Raw genomic sequence first — 26040 nt, forward strand, 5'->3', positions numbered from 1 at the left:
TATATTTATCTAGACTTTCTAATAGAGATAGCGTCAGAAGTCTCACAGCAAAAAGTTTATAGCACAGAATAAGGAAGTAAAATAATTACCAAATGCTGGCATGGGTTATTTCTGGATAGTTTCTGGATATTAAAAAAATATTTCTTAGCCGGGCATTGGTGGCGCAAGCCTTTAATCCCAGCACTCAGGAGGCAGAGGCAGGTGGATCTCTGTGAGTTTGAAACCGGCTTATTTTCCATAGCAAGTTGCAATCCAGCCAGAGCAACATTGTGAAACCCTGTCTTTCAAATTATAAATAAATAAAAATAAAAAGCTTAAAGTGAATTGTTATCTGGGGTTATAATATTTATTTAGTTACAAGTCCTTATTAGTAATAGTTTGTTAGTTTCAGCTAACAAAATCTCTCAATTTTGGAAATTTTCAGTTTTTATTTTACCAGTCCACACAGTCAAAGGAACTTTTTCCTTTTATGTTTTCCTCATTTCTCAAATAAATCTGGCTCAGAAAATATCAAGCCAGGGTTAGAGAGATAGCTCAAAGGTTAAGAGCATCTGCTATTCTTCCAGAAGACTTAAAATCAGTTTCCAGTGATATCAGGCAGCTTACAACACTTGTAACTCCACCTCCAAAGGACTCTCTCCTAGCCTCCTCAGGTACCTGCACTTAAGTGCACACACCAACACACACACACACACACACACACACACACACACACACACACACAAATACACATACACATACATACACACATACAAACCTTTTTAAAAAGAAATCCTTTTTTTAAAAAAAGTCAAAAAATGGCCGGACGTTGGTGGCGCATGCCTTTCTTCCCAGCACTTGGGATGTAAATTTTTAATACAGAAAATAGGAGAGTCAGTTTGAAATACTTTGGTTTGAATAACTTTAGTCAGTAAATGACCTTGAGAAAGGTAACTTTATTACAGAAGAAAATAAATTTTCAAATATTGTCCCAAATGTCTACTTCCTAAATTACAGCTTACACTTTATCTGTAGCACTCTCCAGGCACTTCTTGTTACCTAGATGTGTTCTTACCTTTACACAGGCATGGAGACATCATTACTCCAATTATAAGTTTGGGGTTGAACATGGACCTCAATGGTCCAATATGCTAACACTCAATATACTAGCTGGTCTTATGTCAACTTGACACAAGTTAGAGTTATCTGAAAGGAGGGAACCTAAATTGAAAAAAATGCCTCCATAAGATCTGGCTGTAGGGCATTTTCTTAATCAGTGATTGATGGGGGAGGGCCCAGCCCTTTGTGGATATGCCTTCCCTGGGCTCCTGGTCCTGGGTTCTGTAAGAGAGCAGGCTGGGCAGACCACAGGGAACAAGCCAGGAGGCAGCACCCCTCCGTGGCCTCTGCATTATCTCCTGTCTCCAGGTTCCTGTCTTGTTTGAGAGCTGAGCTAGTCCTGTCTTCCTTCAGTGATGGACTACAATGTTCAAGTATAAGCCAAATAGATCATTTTCTTCCCCAACTTGCTTTTTGGTCTGGTGTTTCATTACAGCAATAGAAACTCTAAGACACTTGCCTAATGTGTGTATAACACTGGGTTTAATCCACAAGCCATATGATAGAGGATAGAAGAGGGGGAGGGAGGTAGGGAGGTAGATTTGTTCCAAAAACATGTAAGAGGGATGATATAAAAAACAGCACCCATGAAAGGAAGAAGGAAAGTGGCAGAGACAGGAAGGAAGTGGAGAAAGTAAGAAGAAAAAAACAGCAATCTCTTCTTAACCTGTCCCTTAGGAATCCAGGGTTCACAATGAGCACATGAAAGTAAGAGTCCATTAGGAGGAACTATAGCCTCTGATCAACAAGCGTCTAATGAGAGGCTCTAATTAGTGTCACTGGCATTTCCTCTAATAGGGTCATCAGCATTTCCTCTGACGGCCCCGGGTAGGCACTAGCAGTTTTAAAAATTAGTTTTCATCCTTTGATAACTAATACATGTGTAAAATGAATTATGGTCATTTCATCTCCACCCTACCTCCCACTAAAATCCTGCTTCATCCCAAAACATCTCTGCCTTTTTTCAGGTCTTGTGTGTATGACCCACCGGGTTAAATTAGGATTGTTTGCATGAGCAACGGTGGGCATTATTTATTAATGCATGGGTGCCATATCAATGGCTATACACTGAAGATGACACTACCTCCCCCAGCAAAATCAAATGCCTATAGTTCCTCAGAAAGGGGTGGAACCTCATAAGTCCCACCCTTTTGGTGATGAAAAGCCCATGGAGCTCAGTATTGTACAGTCTCCTACTGCTACCACAGATTCTATTAGCCCATGAGTACAACAGCCAAGTTGTGTCCAGGAGGTTTGTTTTGTTTTGCTTTTAACAACACTCTTTCCCCATTGTCTGCCTCTTATGTCCTTTCTATCCCCTTCTGTCATGTTGTCCCTAAACCTTGGAAGGGGTAATATATGATATAGATGTTCTGAACACTCAAAAGTCACTTATTCTCAGCATTCTGACCAGTTATGAGCCTCTGCATTAGCTGCTGCCCACTGATAATAGATGCTGCTCTGACCAAATGACCTACTCTTTTCTTTCTGTTGCTGTAATAAAACACTCTAACCAAAAGCAGCCTAGAAGAGGACAGGGTTTATTTGGCTTATACGTCAAGGTCACAATCCACCAATGAGGGATGTCAGGGCAGGAACTCAGACAGGACTTGAAGCAGAAACCACAGAGGAGTATACTTGCTTGCCTGCTCTATGGCTTATGATCAGCTAGCTTTCTTATACAGCCCAAGCCCATCTGCCTAGGGATGGTGCCTCCCACAGTGAACTGAGGCCTGCCCCATCAACCATCAATCAAGACAATCCCTCACAAACACATGGCTTACAAGCCAATTTTATCTGGGGAATCCCCTAGTTTAGACTCCCTCTTCCCAGATGACTCTGGGTTCTGTCAAGTTGACTACAAGAGTCAATTTTAAACTACGTTTTAAAGAAACAACTGTTCTGATTTGGGGTCTGATATAACTACAAACTCAAATATTTGAAAACAACTGATCCCCAGCTGTGGTAGTATTCTAAGACATTATGGAACCTTTAAAACATGGAGCCTACCTGTAGATGAAGGGCACTAGGAACAGGTGTTTGAAGGTTATAACCACCTTTGCTTCTAGTCTAGCTTAATGTCCTGTTCTCCAAACCGGTAAGACCCTGCCACACATTCACACTCACAAGGACAGAGCTGCTCCTGTCACTAAACCAGCATGGTGGATGGAAACCTCTGAGACTGTGAGCCACCATAAGCCTCTGCTCTGCTGAGTCACTCAGGCCAGGCATTCTGTCATGATAGCAAGAATGCAATAAAAACCCTAATAGTCAAGAGGGGTTACAAAATAGCCTCTAATGATCACAAGGCTATTGTTTAACCCCTTATATTGCAATGTAGGGCAAATTACTTGGATTCTACGTCAATGATGCATAGAAACCATTAAGAAACAATAAATATTTCCAATGACAAAATTTTCATTTTACCCACAGGTTTTATATACACACACTCTATCTGCTATTTGTTTTCTTTTCTTTTATGAGACAGGGTCTCTCTAGGTGGTCCAGCTGTCCTAGAACTTGATATGTAGAGCAGGATGGCCTTGAACTCAGAGATCAAACTCACAGAGTTTTCCTGAGTGCTGGGGTTAAAGGGGTGTACCAAGACACCCAACTTACTGCTTTTTTGTTTTTAAGTATTGCCAAATTTTGTTCTTTCAGTTGTGAAGGTATATCATAATAATATTTAAAAGTATCACTGTAGTAAAAAGTTAACATTCTTAAAAAGGTCTGCTAATAGGCCTTTGGTCTACTTACATCATAGTAAAAAGTCTTTCGGCCAGGCGAGGTGGGGCTCCAGATAGAGCCAGCTACTCAGAAGGCCAAGAATTGTCTACTCTGAGCACAGAGCTTAGAGCCAGCTTGGGCAATCCAGTGAGATCATGACTTTTAAATATAAACCAAAGCATGGCATGGCAGCTCACACTCAGAATAGTATTACTTCTACCTCTAAGTGGAAGGACTGGTGTCTGAAATATCCACTATAGGCTCAAATGTTTGAAAAATGCTCCCCAATTGTGATGGCACTAACTTGAACTACACAGTAAGACCCTGTCTCTAATAGGAAAACAAAATAAAAGTAAAAAGGCTAGCAAGATGGTAAAGTGGGTAAAAGTGCCTGCCTGAGGACTCCAGTCAAATCTACAGCACCCACATGGTGGGAAGACAGAAGGAAAAGCAAAGGGACATCCATTGTTGCTCAGGGTTTCTATTACCAGCTTTGTTTAAATATCTTAAATTTACTTATTTTTGACTGGGGAAAGTTTGAAATTAATTTTAATTTCAATTTTTATTACATAGGTGTGTGTGTGTGTGTGTGTGTGTGTGTGTGTGTGTGTGTGTGTGTGAGTGTGTGTGTGGTGCACATGTGGACACATGTATGCCACAGCATGTGCTTGTGGAGGTCAAAGGACAGTTAAGAATGCAGGGTGACTACAGCACAAGAAGGAAAACAGAGGCAGGCGGAAAGGGGCTGAGAGAAAACAGAGTCGTGTATATTTTCAGCTTTATCCCAGCAATAAAGTGGCAATAGGATCAGATGTTAAATCTCTCTGATTACTCTGGGAAGAAAGGATGGCAGGGAACCACATGGGAAGTAGGACCAACAAGTAGGAAGCTATATGAGGAACTGAAGGTATCCAGAGTGGGGAAACTGAAAGAACTAAGGAGATAATTGAGGAGGCAGGAGGGATAAGTAACACTGCTGTGTTACTTAGGAAGAGGGTTGGATGCTTTGTTGCTGAGTCCTGATAATACATGATTGGAGAAGAACCATGGGGCAAGAGATAAAGCTAGACAAGTTGGTTGGAGCTAGATCAAATCTAGCTGCAGGCCAATCCAGCTTCCAATTAATTTTACTGGAAGTGTGATGGGAAGTCATTTCACTGTTTGCACCACTTACTCTTAGGGAAATAAATAAGTAAATAAAATGAAGACTTTTACTAATGCCCAGATCCATTGGGGATGGGTGTTCAGGTCTTGCAGTGCACTAGTCCCGGGGACACCACTTCCTTGCATCATGCAGCAAACAGCACCCTAGAAGGATCTTGGATGTGTAAAAAAGCACAGTGGCCACCCTTGACATACCATGTTCTGCAGTCTCTTGTTAATGTGAGTAGGCATATTCTGCTCTTCAAGTTACCTAGCATAGTTCTGAATATGCATCTCACTCAAATCCTTAACACTGGCCCAGAAGAGGACATTGGATTCCCTGGAACTGGAGTTGCAGTTGGTTTGTGAGCCACCATGTGGGTAATGAGAACCTAACCCAAGTCCTCTACAAGGGAAGCAAGTGCTCTGACCTGCTGAGCCATCCCTCCAGCCCCTCAAATAGGTTTGTAGTTTTGATGCCTATAAGCTATTATATTTAAGTGGCTATATTTTACCGAAACTAGTTTCACAACACTGATTAGCATAGAACATGATCTCATTTCCTTCACTGTTTATTTCTTACAACAATTTGCCTTTTTAATGCTTGCCTTTTTTTTCTTTTCACATGTTTTTATTGATTATTTGGGAATGTCACATAATAAACCCATTCACACTCACTTCCCAGTCCTCCCAGGTCCACCCCACTATCACCATTGTGGTACCTTCCCCAATAAAAGAAAAAGAAAGAAAGAAAAAACAAATCCAATTTACGTTGCCCATATACTCACTGGAGTTTGGTCAAACTCTCTGTGGCCAGCCCTGTAAAGGAAACTGAGTCCTTCCCCACTCCACCCCCACCAGAAGCCATCAACTGTTGGGAGCTACATTTCAGCATCCTTATCACAATTTTTAAGAGTTCTCTTCAATGGCTTCCTGTTTAGACCATTTCTTTCCCTTTTTTCCTTCCTTTCCTTCTTCCTTCCTTCCTTCCTTCCTTCTTTTTTTTTTTTTTTTTTTTTTTTTTTTAGGCAAGGGAGAGACTGTCACAGAAGTGTAATAAGTCTTTTTTTCTGTCTTACTAGCCAGCTCCCAAATAATGACATGGAGACTTATTGTGGAAGCTTGGCCTACAGCCTAGAGGGTGTTTTTTGGTTGTTTGGTGGGTTATGGATGTTTGTTATCATTTTGGGGTGTTGGTAACAAGTTGTTATCGGTCATAGTCAGGAAAAAAAGCTAAACAAAGGTGATTAGATTCAGGGGGCCTTTCCTGAATGGAAAAGGGGGAGATATATAATAAAGAAATGATGAGATAAAAGGGTGGATTGTTGAGTCTACTTCTGAACAACCACTACTCTCAAATATTTTACATTGGCATGGATTTTTGTACACTGATACAAACTAAATGTAATTTTTGTTATACTGTATATATGTTTCTACTCCTTTAAGGTTTTGTAACTTAAACCTAAATTTAAAATTTTAATGTAAAGTTATAGTCCTTGAAAGCTATTTGGGAAAATAAGAAAAACAGGCTAGTTAGTACTTAATCATCTATAACAAACTTATAGTCATGTTAGGTATGTTTTCAAGGTCAAACAGATATATTTTAAATAGATACATGGTCTTCAAACACTTAGACCTACAGAATATTGCATTTAAAATGTTTAAACAAAAAAAAAAGCTTTCATGACAATGAGATACATCTGCTTTGTTCCTGGCAGCACTAATCTACTTCACAGAAGATGATTGGCATTGAAAAACCTCCTCATGGAGTTTGATTTGATTTCTTTGTGGCAAAAGTTAGCCATGGGGGGGGAGGCTGCCCTGGCCTTAACTGCTGACAGTATGCTGTCCAAATTGGACCAGTAGGACACAAAAGAGAGTGACTACCAAACTTTGCTAAGACAAGGTAGGACAGTCCTTCGAAATTCCTGCTTCACAGAGAAGTCTGTTGGATATTCTAGGCCTGTAGGTCAAAGGTAGATACCCCAGTGTTTTAGAGGAACCTTGGGTGACTGTCCAGGTAGCCTGCTATTTCTGTCCTTTCTATAGTTTTGGAAGTTGTTTGTTCTACACTTCCTGTTTACTCAGGTAATATTATATCCTTCTAGGGTCTGATGGGGTTGAATACTAGATAGTTAGAGATTTGCAGTTTTCCTTGTTATCAAATTTAGAAAAGAAACTTACATAAGAGTTGTACAAGGCTGAAAAACACAAAAGCTTAAATTGTTTAAGAAGTTTTAAGGATATTTTTAGGACAGTAATATAAGTTATGATAGAAAGTAGTTTAAGTATAAAACTTTGGACTCACTAAGATAGGATAGATAATACAGTACTTTCTCCTAATCTGCCAAATACAAATGGACTAAACATTGAAATGTAATTCTTTCTTGATAAATGTTCTTATTGTACATAGTTTTACTATGTGAAAGTTAAAAACTTTCCTTTTTACTTAGACAAAAATGAGGAAATGTGGAATATTTGTACACTGTATGAAGATGTATTGCTGTGATTGGTACAATAAAAAGCTGAATGGCCAATAGCTAAACAGAATGTAAAGGTGGGATTTTTGAGGAGAGAAAGGAAGAGGAGAGGAAATATAAGCATACAGAACTTATAAAGTTGACAGATGCCTTTTACCTGCTCAAACATGGAACAAAAAAAAAATTATCTTTAAGTGACTTGTGCACACTGCATACTCCATACTGTGTTAATGCTGATAACCTTTAAAGGTTTGTATGTTTTCAGAAAGAAAAAAAAAGGACCAAATATCAATGAAGACAAGTAGCCCAGGTGATCCAGCCTCTCAGAATGCCTCTCAGTTTCCTCAAAATTCTGCATCCAGAACAACCTCAAAATGCTATCTGAAATGGTCCGGCCTCACACATGACTACAGGTAAGACTTCAGATAAGCCCTGCATTTTCCCATTACATAGAGATTAAACAAAAAATAATATAGCTAGCTCGCCCAGGACTTGACCATTATCCCAATTTTTTCAGGGTTCCCTAAAGATGCCATCACCCCCAGAGAGCAGAAAGCAGTATACAGAACATGAAGCCCACATTCCCAACCTTCACACGGTGTGCAAATATCCCACCACACAGAAGCCTCCTATGTTTCTCATTCTCAACTGTGAGTCTGCAGTCATGGATATCATTGCAAAAGAAGCTTCCTTGCCCTTTACAGTCAGCGGCAACATGAATCATGAACTTCTGCTTGGTTTCTGGTGACAGCATGGACAACAGATATCCACATGGCCTCCAGTATCAGCAGATACCATAGACCTCAGCATGGTCTCCAGTGGCAGTACAGACCACGGACATCCATGTGACCTTTGGTGGTAACACAGATGACAGACATCAACATGGTCTCCTGAAGGAGCAGACCATGCACATTCACACTGCATCTGGCTGCAACATGGACCACAGACCTCAATATGGCCTCCAGCTGCAGGACAGACCATGACATCAACATAACCCTTGGCTGCAGCATGAGCCAACATGGACCACAGACATCCACATGGCCTTTGGTAGTAGCACAGACTTCAACATGGCCTCAGGTGGCAGCAAATGTCACACACACCTTGTTTTTGTTTTAAGACTTTCTTGCATTTTAAAAATTGTGACATTCAGGACTTCATCCAGTTTCTTCTAACCTTTATTACCTCTGGCCAGTATAACTGCATTTGATTATTCATAAATTTTAGTATATTTGCCATACTTCTAGTACTACTATATTTAGTACTAGTTTCACTCTCATAAAGCCTGCTATGATTTAAGATGTCATGGCCCTTACAGCACAGAATGTCTTGTCATTTACTTAAAAAGTCAGAACAAGTTCCAAGAAGCATATTGTTTTTACACAGGGTATTTGTAATGGCAAATGGTTCAAGAAACTGTCAGAAGCAAAACTTGCCCATTTTTACCTTTTACATTTATTCTCATTAGCTGGAAAACCTTCTGAGATCTGCTGGGTACTTCACTGTTAATCACTGAGTGGAGGACTGTCACCTGGTGTCACTGCTGAAGGAGGAGACTTGGGAAGGTGGGACAGAGACCACAGACACTCACTGACCATCTAGTGACTCTTCTGAGGAGGCAGAGGATATTACAAATGTATTTCTTACTTAACAAACATAGCCTTACCATGTATCAGGTGCTTCCCTAAGGAACAAGCAGATACCAACCCTCTAAATCCTCATTTCAAAACCTGAGGTAGATACTACTTACAGCACCAGCCTATGTTGTGTGTCTCTCCTATCATCAGTCATAGTATACTGGCCAATGAAAAGTGGCTCATGTGCTAAGTTTACAGAGGACACCAAAGGGTTCAACCCATTTTAGTCATATTATTCTGCCATTTACATTGTTATAATTATCTTCTATGCTCAGTATATTAAATGAAAGCTCCTCTGATTTTTCTAGTGTATCTATCTCATTCTTCACTTGGTCAACACCACTACTATCTGTCCATGAGATTCCAAAAGAGAACATACAAGTTATTTCAACAGAGTGCATATCTCAGTGATGGCATGTACAGGGCCCTGGATTAAATCTCTAACACCACACTAAAAAGTTAATTCCAGCTGGAAAATGCCTTTAATCCCAGTACTCAGAAAGAAGAGGTAAGTGGATCTTTGTGAGTTCGAGGCCAGCCTGGTCTACACAATGAGTTCCAGGATGGCCAGGGCTGTTACATAGAGAAACCCTGTCTGGAAAAAACAAAATAAAGTTTCTTCCAATTAAATTGCATTATACTGTAGACAAAATGATTAGAACATGTTTATAATTTCATGAGGGAACATTAAATGGGCTTTTAGGTAGTTTTCAGATAAACATGTACGTTTCCTGTGTCTAAGCGTCTTCCTAGCTAAGCCCTCCTTCCTAAGCTCCACTGTCTCCAAGGGCTCACCAAATCCATGTTGTTAGAGGGAGGAGCCATTCCTTCATTGTGTGTCCTCCATCTCTAATTGGTGCTGGTATATCTAAGCAACAGGATTTCTGGGAGTCATCCCCCAGCCCATCTCTGTCCTCACCTGCCCCTGCTCTCCATCCTGAGTCTCTACATCTGCCCTTCACCCATTTCCTGTTCTTTCCAACACGACTGCTGCAGCAAGAATGGGCTGTTTCACCCCTACTGAACTGCTCTCCACACTAACCCTACAATCATGTTTCCAAGAACGTTGACCCAGTCATTCCTCTACCTGCAACCTTGCGATGGCTTTGCATTTCTTTCAGGACAAACCCCAGTTTTGTGAGTAGGCCTTCTTTCCCCTCCAGTGTCAACTGACTCTAACCCTTGCCCTTGCACCCAAGCTCCAGCCATACACTGGCCTTCTCTGCGCATCACCACTTTTTCTCTTGCCTTCCCATCTTTACACATACTGTTGTCTGTCAAAAAGCAGTTGCATCTGGCTAACTTCTAGAAATCCAGCAGAGCTCACACATACACCAAGATGCATCCCCTATACAGCACCCCTAATACCCAAATCTTGATTTAGATGTCCTTTAAATAGTAACATATAGATATATAACAGTAGTAACATAGAATCATATAACTATATTACATATATAACCTATATTCACTAGCAAATAAGCCACAGAACAAGAACTGTTTATTCCTTTTAATGTTTGCATGATCAGCGCTTATGTCCACTGTTCATCCAGCACCCATGGATGGTCACTAATGGCAAATGAACCAACTGTACAAATTAGTATGCAACTTTCTCTCCTTTCAGATTTCAGTTATTTTCATGTCAGGCATACAACATTAGGTATAACAACAATGCAATTAATTACATACTCATAAAACTTTAAGGAACTTTTATTGGTAATTTAAACTGTTCTCTCACTTAAAAAAAATCATAACATACAGATACAGTTCCATGTAATTTGAAAGCCATGTAGACAGCTAAACACTGGTTTTATCTTGTCTTCTTTTATTAATGGGTTGTTCCTTATGCAATATATATATATGGTTATTTAACTTCAGATGATTAAAATATCTAGGGAGGCAGAATGCTAAGTAAAAAGGGCTGTACCAAAAGGACTAGATATCACCAGTAATACTGCAGAGAAGATATTTGTAAGGCAGTTCATTAGAAAAATCTGTCTGAGGCTTAGGGTATATATAATTCAATAGTAGAGTGCATGGCTAGACTGAGTTTCAATGTACAGCAACACACACACACATACACACACACATCTTCACATAGTTAATTCCTTACTTCCCATGCTTTTTCTAAACTATTTAGACATTTTACTCTATATGCACATTAGAGAAATTTTATTTTAAAAGATGTACACATGGTACACTGCATGCTTAGCATGTTAGAGGCCCTGGGTTCAATCCATAGCACACACACACGTAGTATGTTTAAAAGGTAACGATAGCTACATATCAGGGGAGGGGATTGATAACTATAAGAAATATAGGTTAAGGTTGCAGGACGTTGGTGGCACAAGCCTTTAATCCCAGCACTCAGGAGGCAGAGGCAGGCAGATCTCTGTGAGTTCGAGGCCAGCCTGGTCTCCAGAGCGAGTGCCAGGATAGGCTCCAAAGCTACACAGAGAAACCTTATCTCGAAAAAAACAAAAAAAAAAAAAAAGAAAGAAAGGAAGGAAGGAAGGAAGGAAGGAAGGAATATAGGTTAAGGTTATTATTGCAGTTAAGGGCTGAACACAAGTTTCCTGGCAGCAAGACAAGAGGGAGAACATTTTACAAAATAAAGAGGAATAATTCATTTTACCAGAAATATCATATAGAGTAGCTAACTTGACATACAATAAATAATTAAGTACTATGGGATAAATAACTGATAAATTCTTTTGACAAGATGGCTAATGTCCTCATTGACAGATACCTATTTCATTTTAAAATTAGACTTCAGTTTTCTAAAAAAAAAAAAAAAAAAAAAACGCATATTATATGCTTGTGTGGTGGTGCAAATCTAATGGGGATGTCCTTCTGTATACATGTTTCCTTTATTGGTTGATGAATAAATCATTGATTGGCCAGTAGCCAGGCAGGAAGTATAGGTGGGGCTACCAGATGAGGAGAATTCTGGGGAGAGGAGGCAGAGAGAAGCCACCAGAGAGATGCCACGTAGTCACTGAAGGAGTAATAATACTGGAGCCTTCTCCAGTAAGATAAGGCCATGTAGAAATACATAGATTACTAGTTATGGGTTAATAATTAAGGGAGAACTTGCCAGTAAGAAGCCTGAACCATTGGCCAAACAGTTTATAATTAATATAAATCTCTGTGTTTATTTGGGGCTAATCAGCTGTGGGACCAGGCAGAACAGAAACTATGCCTATACAAACATGCAATCCCAGCACTTAGGGAGCTGAGGCAGGAGGATTATGAGTTCAGAGCACCCGAAGATACATAGTGAGTTCAAGGCCAGCCTGGATGACTTTAACAAGATACATGTTGAGATATATATATATATATATATATATATATATATATATATATATATATAAAGAAAACCTTTCCAATGAAAAACAATATAGTCCACACATACTTTAACAATGACTGAATTAACAGGCATACATAAAACTTAGAATGTTTCGAAAAGTGGGCAAACATTCCCACTTTTCAGCCCAGATACACGGAGGATATAGCCTAGGTCCTCCTCCAAATGATGTAACAGACTTTTATGGTCCCCAATGGAAGGTCTCACCATCCTCGGAGAGTGGGTGGGTGGTTCAATGGGGGAGTATATGGGAGGGTGGGAGGGAGAGGGAGTTGAGATTGATATGTAAAATAAGATTGTTTCTAAATTAAATAAATAAAATAAAAGTAGGCAGAGCTCATTCTCTCTAGAGATATACACATGTACAAATATCACTTATTTTCAGCTGGACTTTTGAAAGAACTCAAACAAGCCAGGAATTCAACACTGAAGGGATGGAGAGATGGCTCAGCAGTTAAGAGCTCTTGTTACTTACAACCATCAGCTGATCAGAACTCCAGTTCCAGGGGATCCTCTTTTGAATTCCATGGGTACCAGTCCTATATGTGGTGCACATAATACATAAATGCAGGCAAAACACTCATACACACAACATTTTTAAAAATCTTCAAAAATAAATACTGAATGGTCATCATGGCAAGAAGCACAAGGCAGATAACAAAGCCAGCATTCCTTTTTGGGTATGTTAGCTTGTATCCTCACAGACCATCCCCCATTGGCTCTTAGACAAGGCCAACATTCTTTCCAAAATATAGCCATGGGTTTCTCCTAGGATCAACACAACTGTTCAGCAGAAATCCCAGTTTTTGTTCCACTTTAAAAGAACTTCATACAAAGTATTATGTAAGCCAAAAACAAAGAATAAAGTGTTCATCATAGACTTAAAAAAATCAACCAACAAATAGCAAAATACACCTCTTATTCCCCACTACTTCTCACAGTCAGTAAATTATAGATCAGCTGACTGCCCAGAGGTTGAAACAATGCTTTGTGGAACAATTGCCTGCCTTGATCCAGGCAAATTATCAGTTCAATTCTTTGAACTACTATCTTGGTTCTCAGTACTTAAGGGATCATAGACTTTTCTCTGTATACTTTTAAAGGGCTTCTGGTTTGATAAGACTTTTTTATGACCGAGAAGCCTAAAGCTCCCTGAGAGACCAGCTTAAATTTACTATCAGACCCACTCCCTCACACCTCCAGGAAATTATGTTAAGGTTTGTCAAGGCTGGCTTCATTCAAATTCCCAAATTGGTTCCCAAGGAGATCTCAAAGCTGACAATTTTCACTATTATTTAATAACCACTAATACCTAAAGATGTAAACAGAGAACTTCTTTGAACAGTTAACATCAAAGTTCATTAATTTTCACCTTTACTGTTACTTTCACACACAAAGATTTAAAATCCTTAGCAAGGGAATTGTGCTTTTCTCTTCTACCTATATGGAAAATGTTTTTCCTATTATCCTGGATCCATGCTGCATGTCTAATTAAAGAATATGTTGGGAATGGGGGAACAAAACAAAATCTTGCCTGATACATAGTCCATGTGTTAAAGTCAATTGTCAAATGCATCCATACCTTACAATATTAAAGGGAAGGCACTTTGCCTGATGAAAACTTGCCTAAAGCATGTTTATATTGATGATGATTTTTTTCAAGAATATACCAATAGAATGATTAATCGTATTGACTAGTAAGGCAGAAAAGGTTTCATAATAAAACTTGTAGGTTATTTTTAACTAAAGGAATATATGGGACATATATTGGGACATATATATGGGACATACAGGGACACTCATTATTTTAAATTGCTACAAGAATTATCAGATCTAGATAAACTTAAGTATGTTTAAAATGTTTCCCCAGAAAAGAAAAAAATCTTAACATGCCACTAAAATGATAATTAAAAGCAGATGATTTTGAAAGACTACTATATTCCTTTTGTATTAATTTCTTCACAAGCAAAACATAAGTGTAGAATGTCAGGTCTGAGCCACATGCCTCTTGGAGTTTGGTGATCACTTAGTCAGCTAGTTTTAATTTATATTAAATTCTTCATACATTTGGAGCATTGTCTCCTGTCCATAACCCCAGCTACTTGGTAAAAGGAAACAAGAGGATCAAGAGACAGGGAGTTCAAGGCCAACCTGCATACCAAAGCTGAAACCTTGTCTTGAAAAAGAAAAAGAAAAACAAAATAAACAATGCATTCTACCTTGAACTCTTATGGGAAGAAGGAACCTGTCATTAAAATCCCAAAAGGTACTCCATATCTTCAGTGTTGTATACATTTCAATATTTCAGAATTAAATTTTCTAATTTAAAAGTATTCATCTGCCTGTATATGTATTTTACAAGCAGTAAATCCTTGTAAATACCAAGCATCCATTCACAGAGCACATTGAATAGAACTGAGAAAAAATAAATTTAAAAGTAACTGTTTATAAAAATGCCTTAATAAATGTAATGCTTATACACAGAATAAAGAAAATAAAGCTACATGAAACAATTACAGAACAAAATGAGTTCTGCAATGACAACATTTTTGAAATAGATGCTATGAGTTCTGTGGTTGCTCAGGGGTTAGGGACATCAGGGAGCCATCATGATTGTAAAAGCACAATACAAGGGCTGGCATGATGGTTCAGTGGGTGAAGGTTCTTGATGACAAGCCTGACTGTCTGGGTTCAATATCCAGTACCCATGAAATGGACAGAGAGAGCTGACCTCCACCAATGCTCCATGGCATGTGCATACACACTAATTCCTCTAGAATTTAAGAGGAAAATACAAAAGATCTGTGTAATAATCAAAGTGTCTTGCCTATGACAGAGGTTCTCGAGACAAAAGTTTATAGAGGGAAACAAGACAAGCAAAACTGGAAAGATTCAAATTAGCCACATGCTCATTGTAATCATGTACTAAAGTTTTGAAAGATGTCACAGGAGGAAGCTAAATAAAAGGACTCTTTATTCCCTGCAACTACACATACATCTACAATTATATCACAGATATTTAAAGATTTCAAAAAAATACTTTCTTCATTATAAATGGCTCCCTACCACAACCACAGACTGCAAAATTCAATGAGGGAAAAAAGTATCTGATAAATAAAAGGCTGTTTCCTCAAAGAAACCCAAAGTAAACACTGTCTAAATACTGTGGCCATGACGGTGTGTTCTTGATTTATTTTTAATGATGTGTTCATTTGAACTTGTCTTAAAGATCTCATCCTATAAGCTACGGATTCTTAGGACCTAGTAAGTGTTATCTAGCTTACAGCTCAGTCCATGGCTCCTGTGGAAAGCTGTCCTCTGATCTAGGCTGGTGCCCTCTTGAACTCTCAGCAGCTGTGGTTACCAGCAGGGACTCTCCCAACTCTCTCTCTCTCTCTCTCTCTCTCTCTCTCTCTCACACACACACACACACACACACACACACACACACACACACAAAGTCATGGTGTGGGTAAAGATAAATGCTTATCAAGTCCAGACCCCCTCCAGGATGTCTAAGTAGTTAAGGCTGCTGAGAGAGAAAGGTATTTTCAGTGGTGTAAGCCACTGATAAATTGGTTCACTTAATAATGCTTAGTAAACTCATTGGTTCTCCAAGTTGAGTCTTGGATGGGATTCTTTCTATGATCTGTCGGTGGTGCCCCACTAGGGACGAATAAATGTCTCTTCAGAAACACACACACACACACACACACACACACACACACACACACACACACTGATAGAATAAGGATTGATTTCACCAAAATGAACTCTCCTCTCTCCCCTCCTCCCTTTCAGACTAAGGGGTGGGAAGGGGATGCCTCGTGAAACTCACAAAGCCAGATCCTTACCTATTTCGAATCTCTTGGAAAAGATTCAAGCGTACTACTCCTCTTCCATTAATGTCAAGAGGAGAACTGCTAAAGCAGCCCGAAATTTCTCCTCTTCTAAGAAGGGAATGTGATCAAAGAGTGACAAGAAAGGGCATCGGGATAAATAAATGGGTCTGGTTAGGATACATTCCCATCCAGGAAAATGACTTCCAGGCAGTTCCTGTGGCTGGCCGATTACAACGAAGATGGAAATGATACCAGGCCTCCTCCATCCTCTCCGCTTCACCCGTAAGTTCCCTCAGAGAGGAGAGGGTCCGGAAGAACTTGGAGGCACTTAAGCCCATTCCCGGAGCTCCCAAAAGTTGAGCTGGTCAGGGAACAAGGAAGCGAGTCTGACAGATGGGGCGTGAAGGGGGACAGGGACCAGGTGCGGCCAGCGCTGGGTGGTGGGAGGATGCGGATGGATGTGTGATGAGGTATGGGGCCAGGGCGCCGCTCGTGGTGCAGGCTCACCTGCATTCTGCAGTGTCTCGATGTTCTGAGGTCTGGTCGCCTGCTCCGCCACCATCTGCACGAATCGGGTCCGGGCATTCTGGTACAGCTCGAACACTGCGGAGACAGAGGCAAGGTGGAGCAGCCGGCCCCCAGAGCCATCCCGTCGAGGCGCCCGTCCACGGCTCCCTACCTTGCAGCACCTGCCGCTGGCTCATGGCTCCGCGTATGGGGTTCGCTCTCCACGACCCCTCGGCTCCCTGCGGGACTGCTCTGTGTATTCACGCTCCGGGGCAACCGACCGGAAACGGAACGCAGCCGTCTCGTGGCAACGGTAAGTCCCGGGCGTGACGTCACAGCCATGATTGAAGGAGCCGCAGAGGAAGGACCTCGTACCCGGGGACTCACGCCACGTTCTGTCTGGTGTCACTTCCCTGCTGACCCGGAGCGGGCATGGTCCTCCCCACCCCCACCCCCGACTGCAGCCGGTCGGGCGCTGCGGGAAGGGCGCACGGGGACCCGATGTCAGTTCCGAGAGTCATTGGATCAATTCAACACTGGCTGCACGACCTCAAGTTACTCTGTGTTCCCCTTAACCTACCTGACATTTCTGATCTCTGAATTCCTGGAGAGTCACAACAACCATGCTCACACACTAAATTACAATATATTAACAGCAATTAAAGACACCTAGGGAGTCCATGGGAAAGCAGAAAAGAAAAAAAATGATAAGTATCCTATCTTGGAGGTTTGCCTAACTAGCAAGCTTGCTGTCTTCTTATTTCAATATGGTTTTTAAAAATAATTTGTTTTAAATCTGGTGTCATTGTGTTGCTGAGTGAAATTTCCAAAAGATGAGCCTTTACCTGGAAACAAATTGAGCTCCTCAAGGTTTCTTTTTACCCAATTTAAGCACTGTAGTTCACCATTATTTCTAGATACTCTTTGAAAATTCTGTACCAAATGTTTCAGTGACAGGTGTCAACTTTAAATATTTCTCTCTCTGAAACTACCATTTCACCAGGTGTCAAGTGAGCAGCTAGCCACAGCTGCTGCCTAATAGTGGCAGACCGGAAATCCTTGATGTCTCTACCTCACCAGGAAGAAACACACACATCTCTCTGGCTTTCACATTTGGAATCTTCTACAGTCACTTTAAAAATCTCATCTGAAGGAGTCTTGGTATTCTGTGGAATCCCCAGAAAGTTGGGAAATGGGCTACCTGCTCGAGAAAGGAAGAAGTATGTGAAGTCCTCTGCTTCACACTCCAGGGCAGGTCTTGGAGTTGAGAAGGTATCCACACAATCCTTTCACTTGACTCTAAACAGTATGTTGCACAGGGTTCTTCTACATTTTTCCCAACAGGGCCTTTACAGTAGAAGTGTCCCTTCCCATGTAGAGATGTACAGGAAAATCCTGAGTGGATAATTAAATTGCTAATTAAGTGTCCTAATTTTATTTTTTTCAGTTCCCTGTTGCATTTTGAAGAATAAAAATCCCTTAAAACTAAAAGGTCCCATTGCTTGATTAAGCCTTCAAACAATTGAAACTCCTAAATTGCTACACCTTCCAGTTTTATTAGGTACTTTGCTCTGTATTTTCTACTTGAAAATTGTCAAGAATCCTACTTATGAGATGCTGCATAGTCTGAAAAGTTAAGTAGAAAGGGTATTTTAAACTAGAAAGCTTGTGTATATCATGGACAATGCCCATAAATAGAATTTATTGTCCTAATGAAACACATTAAAGGATGCCTATTTCTCAGATCTCTGTGAGTTAGAGGCTAGCCTGGTCTACAGGGTGAGTTCTAGGACAACCAGGGCTACACAGAAAAACTCTGTCTCAAAAAAAAAAAAAAAACCGAAGGGGGGGGAAATAACTATTTCATATCTGAAGTTAGACTTATTAAAGAAGTTACAGTTCTTTTTAATCTAGTATTTTCCCCAAAAGTCATTAAAGTTCAATGAAGAAATGTAACGTAATGATCATACTATACTCATAAGTGGAATTGTTGGTAATTTAAATATAAAATATAATGAAGAGATTACTGTAATGGAAAAGAAAGCCACTCTATTTTCTGACCCATTTTCAATTTATTAACTTTAAAACAAAGTGCTTCTCTGATTTTACATAGTTAAATGAATGTTCCATGATCACATATAAACATTTAGATTATTAGTTAAGTGAAGAACTACTCAAAATGTTATCAAGCTAAGATTATTAAAGTATCAGCTGCATTTACAGGTATTATGTACATGCCAAATAAAACTATGCATTTGACTTGGAATGAAATATTAAGTTGAAAAACTGTTTCAATGACGTTTGGAAGTCTTTGCCTCCTTTTGGAAAAGGCTAATTATACAATTTCAAGACCATTATCCACTCCTTTATGAAAACGAGACTGAAAACCCAAAGTACAAAACCAGTTTTTAAATCTTGTTCCGTTTCTCTTTACAAATCTCCTCTGAGAATCCAGAAAAATCCCACTACTGTGGGGCTGTAAGCTACTCATGCATAAAAGCTTTGCTAATTTTAACCCACGTCTGCTTACCAGTTCCTAGCTGAATTTTCAAAGTCAAAGTTCTCTGTATACTAATCATATAATAATGTCCACATTTTTAGAAACCTGTTGAGGTTCAAATTACAGAGCAAAGCACCTACTAAAAGTGGAAGGTGTAGCAATTTAGGAGTTTGAATTGTTTAAAAAGCCTAAGACAGAACAATACCACTGTGTGTCAGCGACTCGGCTCTTGAATGTGTCTGCCTTCCAGGACATAAACTCTAGGAAGAGAAATTAATTCATCTTTCATATTATACAATCTCTACTAGTTCAACATGTGTCTGTATGGCTACCACTGATTTCAGGTCTAAAATCACTTCAAATACTGTGTTTTGAGAGCAAAGATGAGAGGTCAGGTAAAGTAGAGAATGCCAAACTATCTGAAACAATTAAGGAAAAACTTCTTGGTAACAGAATATTGTTTTATATAGACATGAAATCTCTTTTAATTCAAACACGTTAGCATTTTTCAAAGGTATTCCATTGGTAATTGAATGTCATTTGTCAACTTGTGTGTCTTCAACAATCCTTTTTTGTCAACATCCAGTATAAAATCACTGAAGTAGCTTCACATTTCCACGCTTCAATTAAAGATAGAAGTACTGTATGCTCCAGAGCCAAATTGGTGAACTCAGATGTTATCTATAATGAAGAAAGCAAACATAGACTATCTGAATTACGGTACAACCCTTGTAAGCTTAGAATCTCGAGTTTAGGTCTGAGCTGACCATCCAGTTGTGCCAGCAATTGCCAGCAGAGCAAAAGGTGGACACTTCCCTATGAATCGGAAGATTAACATTTCTATGCAAGTGTTGTGGTTGTGTCTTACTTGCATTTGCCTTTGCTTCTCAAATCTTTTACAATCGGCCTCATATGTCTTAAGGGTCTAGTGCTTTTCAGGCCAGTACAATGTCAAGGTGACTGTGACTAGTCCCTCAGACCTAGATACACCTAGACATGGCTTCTCTGGAAGTGTCTTGGTGGATGCAGAGCTTCAAGGCATCTGGTCCACTCCCAAAGAAAGCTATGATCAGGGTGATGACTTCACTTCCCCCACCCCATCCCCCAAACACCAAGAGCACTGTGGTGATTACTAAAAAATCTACGTTTTAAAAGTAGGAGTCAAACAGTGTAATATGTCTCGTGCTGTAACATGCAGAGCAAAAACAAATTATTGTTGTGTCGAGTACGCATGTATGCATCTTACTTACACAAGCTTTCTTAATTAAAAGTTGCTCCAAAGCCAGCATGACTACAAAGAAAACTCCGAGCACTCTGCATTTAAGATACCTCACAAATTTTGTTGGACTCTCCTTAGAAATCATGTGGGGTTTTGCGCTCCCATGCTTAAAAATTCCTATCACCATTACTGTACAAAACATAAGAGACAACGCTGGGAGATGTTTCTCTGGAGATGACCCCCGGCGTCAAGGACGGAGCACAGGCACCGCTCAGGTGCAGGTCTCCCAAACTAGACAGTGCGGTCCAGACCCCAGCGGTGGGAGGTCGCCGGTGGATCACTCTATGCCACCCGGGTGCTTGGGTCCCGGGACAGGCCCACGACAGGCCACTGCGTGCAGAGCTGGGCCGAGGGCAAGGCCCCGGCCTCTTTTTACATCGTCACTGGCCCGAAGTTCTCCCGCTCCTAGGAGCATCCTCAGGCCCAGGAGGGAGCAGCGGGGGTGGGGACCAGGGGCAAAATGGTGAGACAGCCCTGAGGCCACGGAGACGAGCGGGCAGCAGAGCGGTGAGCGCGCGGGGCCCCGAGAGGGGAGGGCGCGCGCCAGCAGAGTGCGGAAGCGCCTCGCCGCGCACCCGGCCTCGCCCTGCGGCCTCAGGTCCCGACTCCCCACTCTGCCCTTCGGCCGCGCTCAGGCCTGGGAGCCGGCGGGGCCGGACTAAGCCAGGCCTCGCTCTCCTTCCTCTTGGGTTCTGCGGCCGGGCCTCCCACGCAGGCCGCGAGGGGTCTCGGCAGGAGTCACCACTCGAACTTCCCCGCGGCGCGCCTGGCTAGGGCGCGGCCACGACGCCGGTCAGGCCTCCGCCGACCCAGCCCGGAACCCAGCGGCCAGGCCGCAGCCTGGGCGCAGCCAAGAACCGCCCCGCGGCGGCTAGGCTGGGCTGGCCCGGCCGGTCTCCTCCCCCGACGCTCCCGAGCTGCGGGGAGAGTGGGGAAGGGCTCCGGACCCCTTTGCCAGGACTGTGAGAGAACCCTACGAGGTCCCCCAGCAGCCAGCTCCTTCAGACCCCCGACGCACACCGGGTCTCACAGGAGAGGACGGGACACAGTAGCTTATTTAGGGAGAAGGCGGAGGAGAGAGCATGCACCTCACTGCGCATGTGCGAGGCTCCAAATTTTTTTTTTTTTTTAAACTTTTGCGGTTCAGAGTAGTCCCAAGCCAAAATGTCTTGTGCAGTGATTATTTCAGAAACTAATTGGCCGTGTGCGCTGACTTCTGAAAGTCACTGCAAAAGTACAGAAAAGGTTTGCGAGGTTTCTGAAACCTTTGAAGTGAAAATAGCGTCACTTGTTTATCGACTCAAGTCCGTTCCTCTAACAGAAATGGTCAGAGCGGATAGTGAACCCCGCTGAAAGGTAGAGTGAATTCAAGGACCCCATAGCACTACATCTCATTCCTACAGAGAACATACTTGCGGTATCATTACTGTTTCAGAAGTAGCGTGACTATTCTAAACTGAATTATTTAAATTTACTTCCTATCCCACCATTAACCCATATTTAATTTTATAGTGAAGAGCAACGTTCTCATGCAAACAACGTAAGGATAGTTCACATAAAGAAAATATGATTACCTTTCCCATTGATGAGAAAAATGTAGTCTTAACTGCAAAGGAATACTTTCTGCTGGAAGTCTGTTCTGGTGAAACAATATGGAATTGCTTACCGTTTTAGTTATAAAGCAAGGATAAAGTTCTTGAGAGTTTCCAAATAATTTTAGCATCTTTATGGACATATCCCAAAGAGAAACAGCTGATGAAATCTTGGCAAAATCAAGGATGTGTGATGCCCAAAGTGGAAAGACTTCTTGTAACACAACTGGGTTTTAAAAAGTAAATAAATGTGGTGCTCCTGTAAAATGAACGCAGGGCAAAAAACTCCAGAAGGGTGGCAAGTATCTGGCATCACTTATCTTTCTGGGAAAGGGTCTCCCCAGAACCCATTGCAGACCAAGAGAGCAAAGTAAACTGCTCTAGTTGCTCTAGTATTTAACCTTAAGTTAAAAGGACTACATGTACTATGTTAAAGTTCATGAAAATATATTTTCCTAAGCCTAGATTAAAGGTTGCTTAAATTGTCCAGTGTAAAGTTACATTAGTGTAATGGATTTCCAAAAAGAAAAAAAAAGTGTTCTCCCAAGTGGTGGAGCCATGCTAAAAAATGAGTTCTTTGATCAGAATGATCATTTGGTAAAACCAAGCAGGTTCCATTGAATCTGGTAGCCCCTTTCTCCTCAGGGGGAAAAATGAGTTCGAAGAAAACCCAAGTGAAAATACTTTAAGAAAATTGTCATGAGTCGTATATAGAAACAGCTGGTAAACACATTTTCTCAAACTTGCCCTGACTGAGTTTTTCAGCTACAATGGGGAACAAACTGTAATGAATCATGTTCAAAGCAAAAATCATTTCCATGAGCTAATTACTGATAACACTAATTTGTGTGATTCCGGAGCACCTCAAAGTATTTATCACCTCATCTTCCCATTGTGATACATCCCTGGACATTTGTGAAGTGTGCTTGCTGAACATAGGAGCTTTGTTAAAGCTGGAAAGATGTCAAAATCTGAGTGGTAAGAGTCTATAGAAATGTAACTGCTCCAGGTTTTTTTTTTTTTTTTTTTTTGAGTCGTTTGTTGGTGCATTATGGAAATGGCATGGTTTGTCAGACCTAATTCCTTGGTTTTTTTGAGTCCTCATACAAGTTCTACAGCCTTAAGGGTGTAGCCTCAAGAGCAACAATGTTCCAGGTTTCAGTTTAAATAAAATAATAAAATCCATCATTATTCAAGTCAAAAGCAAGAATTCACAAGATATGAATGCACTTTGATCTTATCATTCAGTTAACTGAAAGACCCAGTTGTAATGAAAAAGGGAGATAATCTCTTTAACTTGGCCCAAAGCAAGTTGTTGGCACTTTCCTTTCTTGAAAGAAGGTAAAAAGGAACTTTTCAATACAGCCTTGCCTTCCTGTTTTTAAGGTGATGGTGAGAGTGGTTGGATAAAATACAGATTTAGGCTGCCTTTAAGAACCAAGGAAGACTACATTTCTTTTTTGAAGTACACTATCTTAATGAACTTGACATTTTGCAAGGTTTGAATGTGAACTCCTTTTAATAACATCTTTATGAGTCATTTTAATATATTTTATATAAGACAAAGACATTGCAAGCATTTATTACTATAATTTAACGTTTATTACGTAGGCATTTCAAAGTGCTCTGTCTTAGATTTACAATATCCAGTACCAGAGCCCTTTGCATATTCTCAATAAATTGTACCGGGAGTTGGTGAGTGCCCTATGTAACTTAAAAGTATGAAAAGTGATTTTAAAATCCTACTCATGGCCACTTAAGCAAAATTTCAGACATTTTGGGCAAGAAAGGAACAATGTTACAAATTCTTATGTACAAAGTATTTCAGAATCCAGAAACATCTGTCAGGTGTTTTAAAATACAACCCACCACATTTGAGATATAATTAAGTTGAAATATGTGTAGATGAGGGTGTCTGGTTAATGCCACTAACTGGGAAAGATACTGAACGTTTCATTGAGTCCACTAAACATACCTAAGATTGTGCTCTAATAGTAAGTCTTTTGGTTTCTACTAACGGTAGTTGATTTCCTCTGCAAATCCGACAAATATTTGTTGAGTTATAGAAAGGATTCTGGAGCACACAAAGATAAATAAGGAAGCTTGTACCTCCCATGAGCTCTGAACTTAGAAATGTCAGCTCATTTGCGACTTGGGGTGAAATTTCAATCCACAAAACCACTCTGCTCAAATATAATATATACTTAAGGCCAAGACAAGTATTAAGACCCAAAGACATTTGGCAATGTACATCTATATAATAGTAGTTAAATAAAACTACTTAGCAGCACTTTAAAGACCTCTCCTTAGTAATTAATACTTGTGTGAAACACTTGAGATTGTTTTCAAAAGCTGGCGTCTTCGAAACACCCCCTCAGCGCGCGAACACACACACACACACACACACACACACACACACACACACACACTCACACAAGTTCACGGGGTGGGGAGCATGACACCTTGTCAATTACTTTATGTAGCTCCTCGGTCTACACTGACTAAAGCTGCTGTGGGTGGGTCGTCAGATGAAATCGGTGGAGGTGAGGTGCTCTATCCACTTAATAAATAACAGGAACTAAGACCTGCCTGCGGTATTTGAGTCAACGCAAGTGATTAAATATTCGTGGTATATAAAGAAGGAAAACCAGAGGTGTGTTTTTGCCTGTGGGAAAGCCAAGATCAAATGTAGTGAGCTCGGCTTTGTGTCAGTGTTGCTAAGAAAGGTAGTGACCATCTTGTCGCTTTCTTTGACACCATCCTTGTTCCCATTAACTGGCCCTTGAAAAGGGATTTTGACTTAAGTCAAAGAAGAGGGCACCTATGGCTTGTGTTCAGGAAAACGCCCCGCAACTCGAAGAAGGTGTGGGTTCCGCCCTGCGCCGCAGAGTGCTCCGGCAGTTGCCCCTATTGTCTGCCATGGGGGCAGGGCGAAGCCCCCGCACTCTGGCTTTTGAATATAGCCGTAGATACTGGAGGAGGAGGTCGCGGGTCGGGGAGAGAGCTGTCACCGAAGGCCACCCCCATATTCAAATGCTCAGTCCCGAGGCGTCCGAGGAGGCGGCGGTCCCCGCAGCAGCGGCGACGGTCGGGGTTGCGAATCGCCGTCGTGTGGTTGCTACTGGCAACCGAGCCTCTGCCGAGCGCGCAGCCCGCAGCCGCCGCAGGAAGGTGACTTAGGGAAGCGGCTACGGCGCGGCTGGTGCTCAGTCCTGGCCGCCCACAGGACGGTCGCCCCCGTCAGCTCCCCGAGGCCCTCCGCCCCCCACCCGGACCGCAGCTATGCTCGCCCAGGAGCGGGAGGGAGGGAGGCCTCTGCGCTCGGCGGCGGCGGCGGCGCTGCCCCGCAAGCGTCAAAATCCTGGCGCCCTCCGTGAAAGCAACATGGCAGCCCAGCCTCGAAGCCCGGCGGCCTCTGAACGCCGGCGAATCGCCGAGCCCGCCCCGGGTGTCCCCGCGTTCAGTTGGTGGCTGCCTGCGCCCAAACCCCGCCAGGCCCCTGGTGGCGCGAGAGTCGGCCTTTGTTCTCCACTCGGGCGGCCGACTCTCGCCGCGGGGGTCCGAATGGCGACCTCGAGACGCCGCCACGGGGGGTGGAGGTGGGGGATCCGAGGCTGCACCTAGGGGATGTGACCCCGCTCTCGTCTCCCCGGGTCGCCACTCGTCGGATCGTCTCTTTCCCTTCGGGCCTGGGTTCCCATCACCCCTTCTCACACCTTGGAGGTGTGAGGCGGGAGCCCGGGGAGGGGAAATGGCAGGGACCGCGACCCGTTCCTCACGGATGGAGAAATAAGATCTTCCGCACTGGGCAGAGGAGGACAGCTGGGCTCCACCCGCTGCCACACCAGCAGCTCCTGGATACAAAGGTTCCCCC

The 26040-nt window shown here is 41.8% G+C and overlaps 1 protein-coding gene across 3 annotated transcripts in view; it reads right to left on the bottom strand.

The window, feature by feature from the left end:
* Spag6 (sperm associated antigen 6) overlaps positions 1-17740 on the bottom strand; it is a 61636-nt gene extending 43896 nt beyond the window's left edge. For 2 of the 3 annotated variants that reach the window (XM_027405312.2, XM_027405308.2), the window contains exons 1-2: positions 16968-16992; positions 16796-16891 (exon numbers count right to left, since the gene is read on the bottom strand). In XM_027405312.2, coding sequence (XP_027261113.1) covers positions 16796-16891; positions 16968-16992 — 121 coding nt within the window. Of the gene's footprint in view, positions 1-16795; positions 16892-16967 lie in introns of all 3 variants that reach the window. The other variant, XM_027405311.2, reaches the window with a different exon arrangement.
* Between the last annotated feature and the right edge of the window lie 8300 nt (positions 17741-26040).

Source organism: Cricetulus griseus, chromosome 3 (genome assembly GCF_003668045.3).
Source record: "Cricetulus griseus strain 17A/GY chromosome 3, alternate assembly CriGri-PICRH-1.0, whole genome shotgun sequence".
Classification (NCBI taxonomy): Eukaryota; Metazoa; Chordata; class Mammalia; order Rodentia; family Cricetidae; genus Cricetulus; species Cricetulus griseus.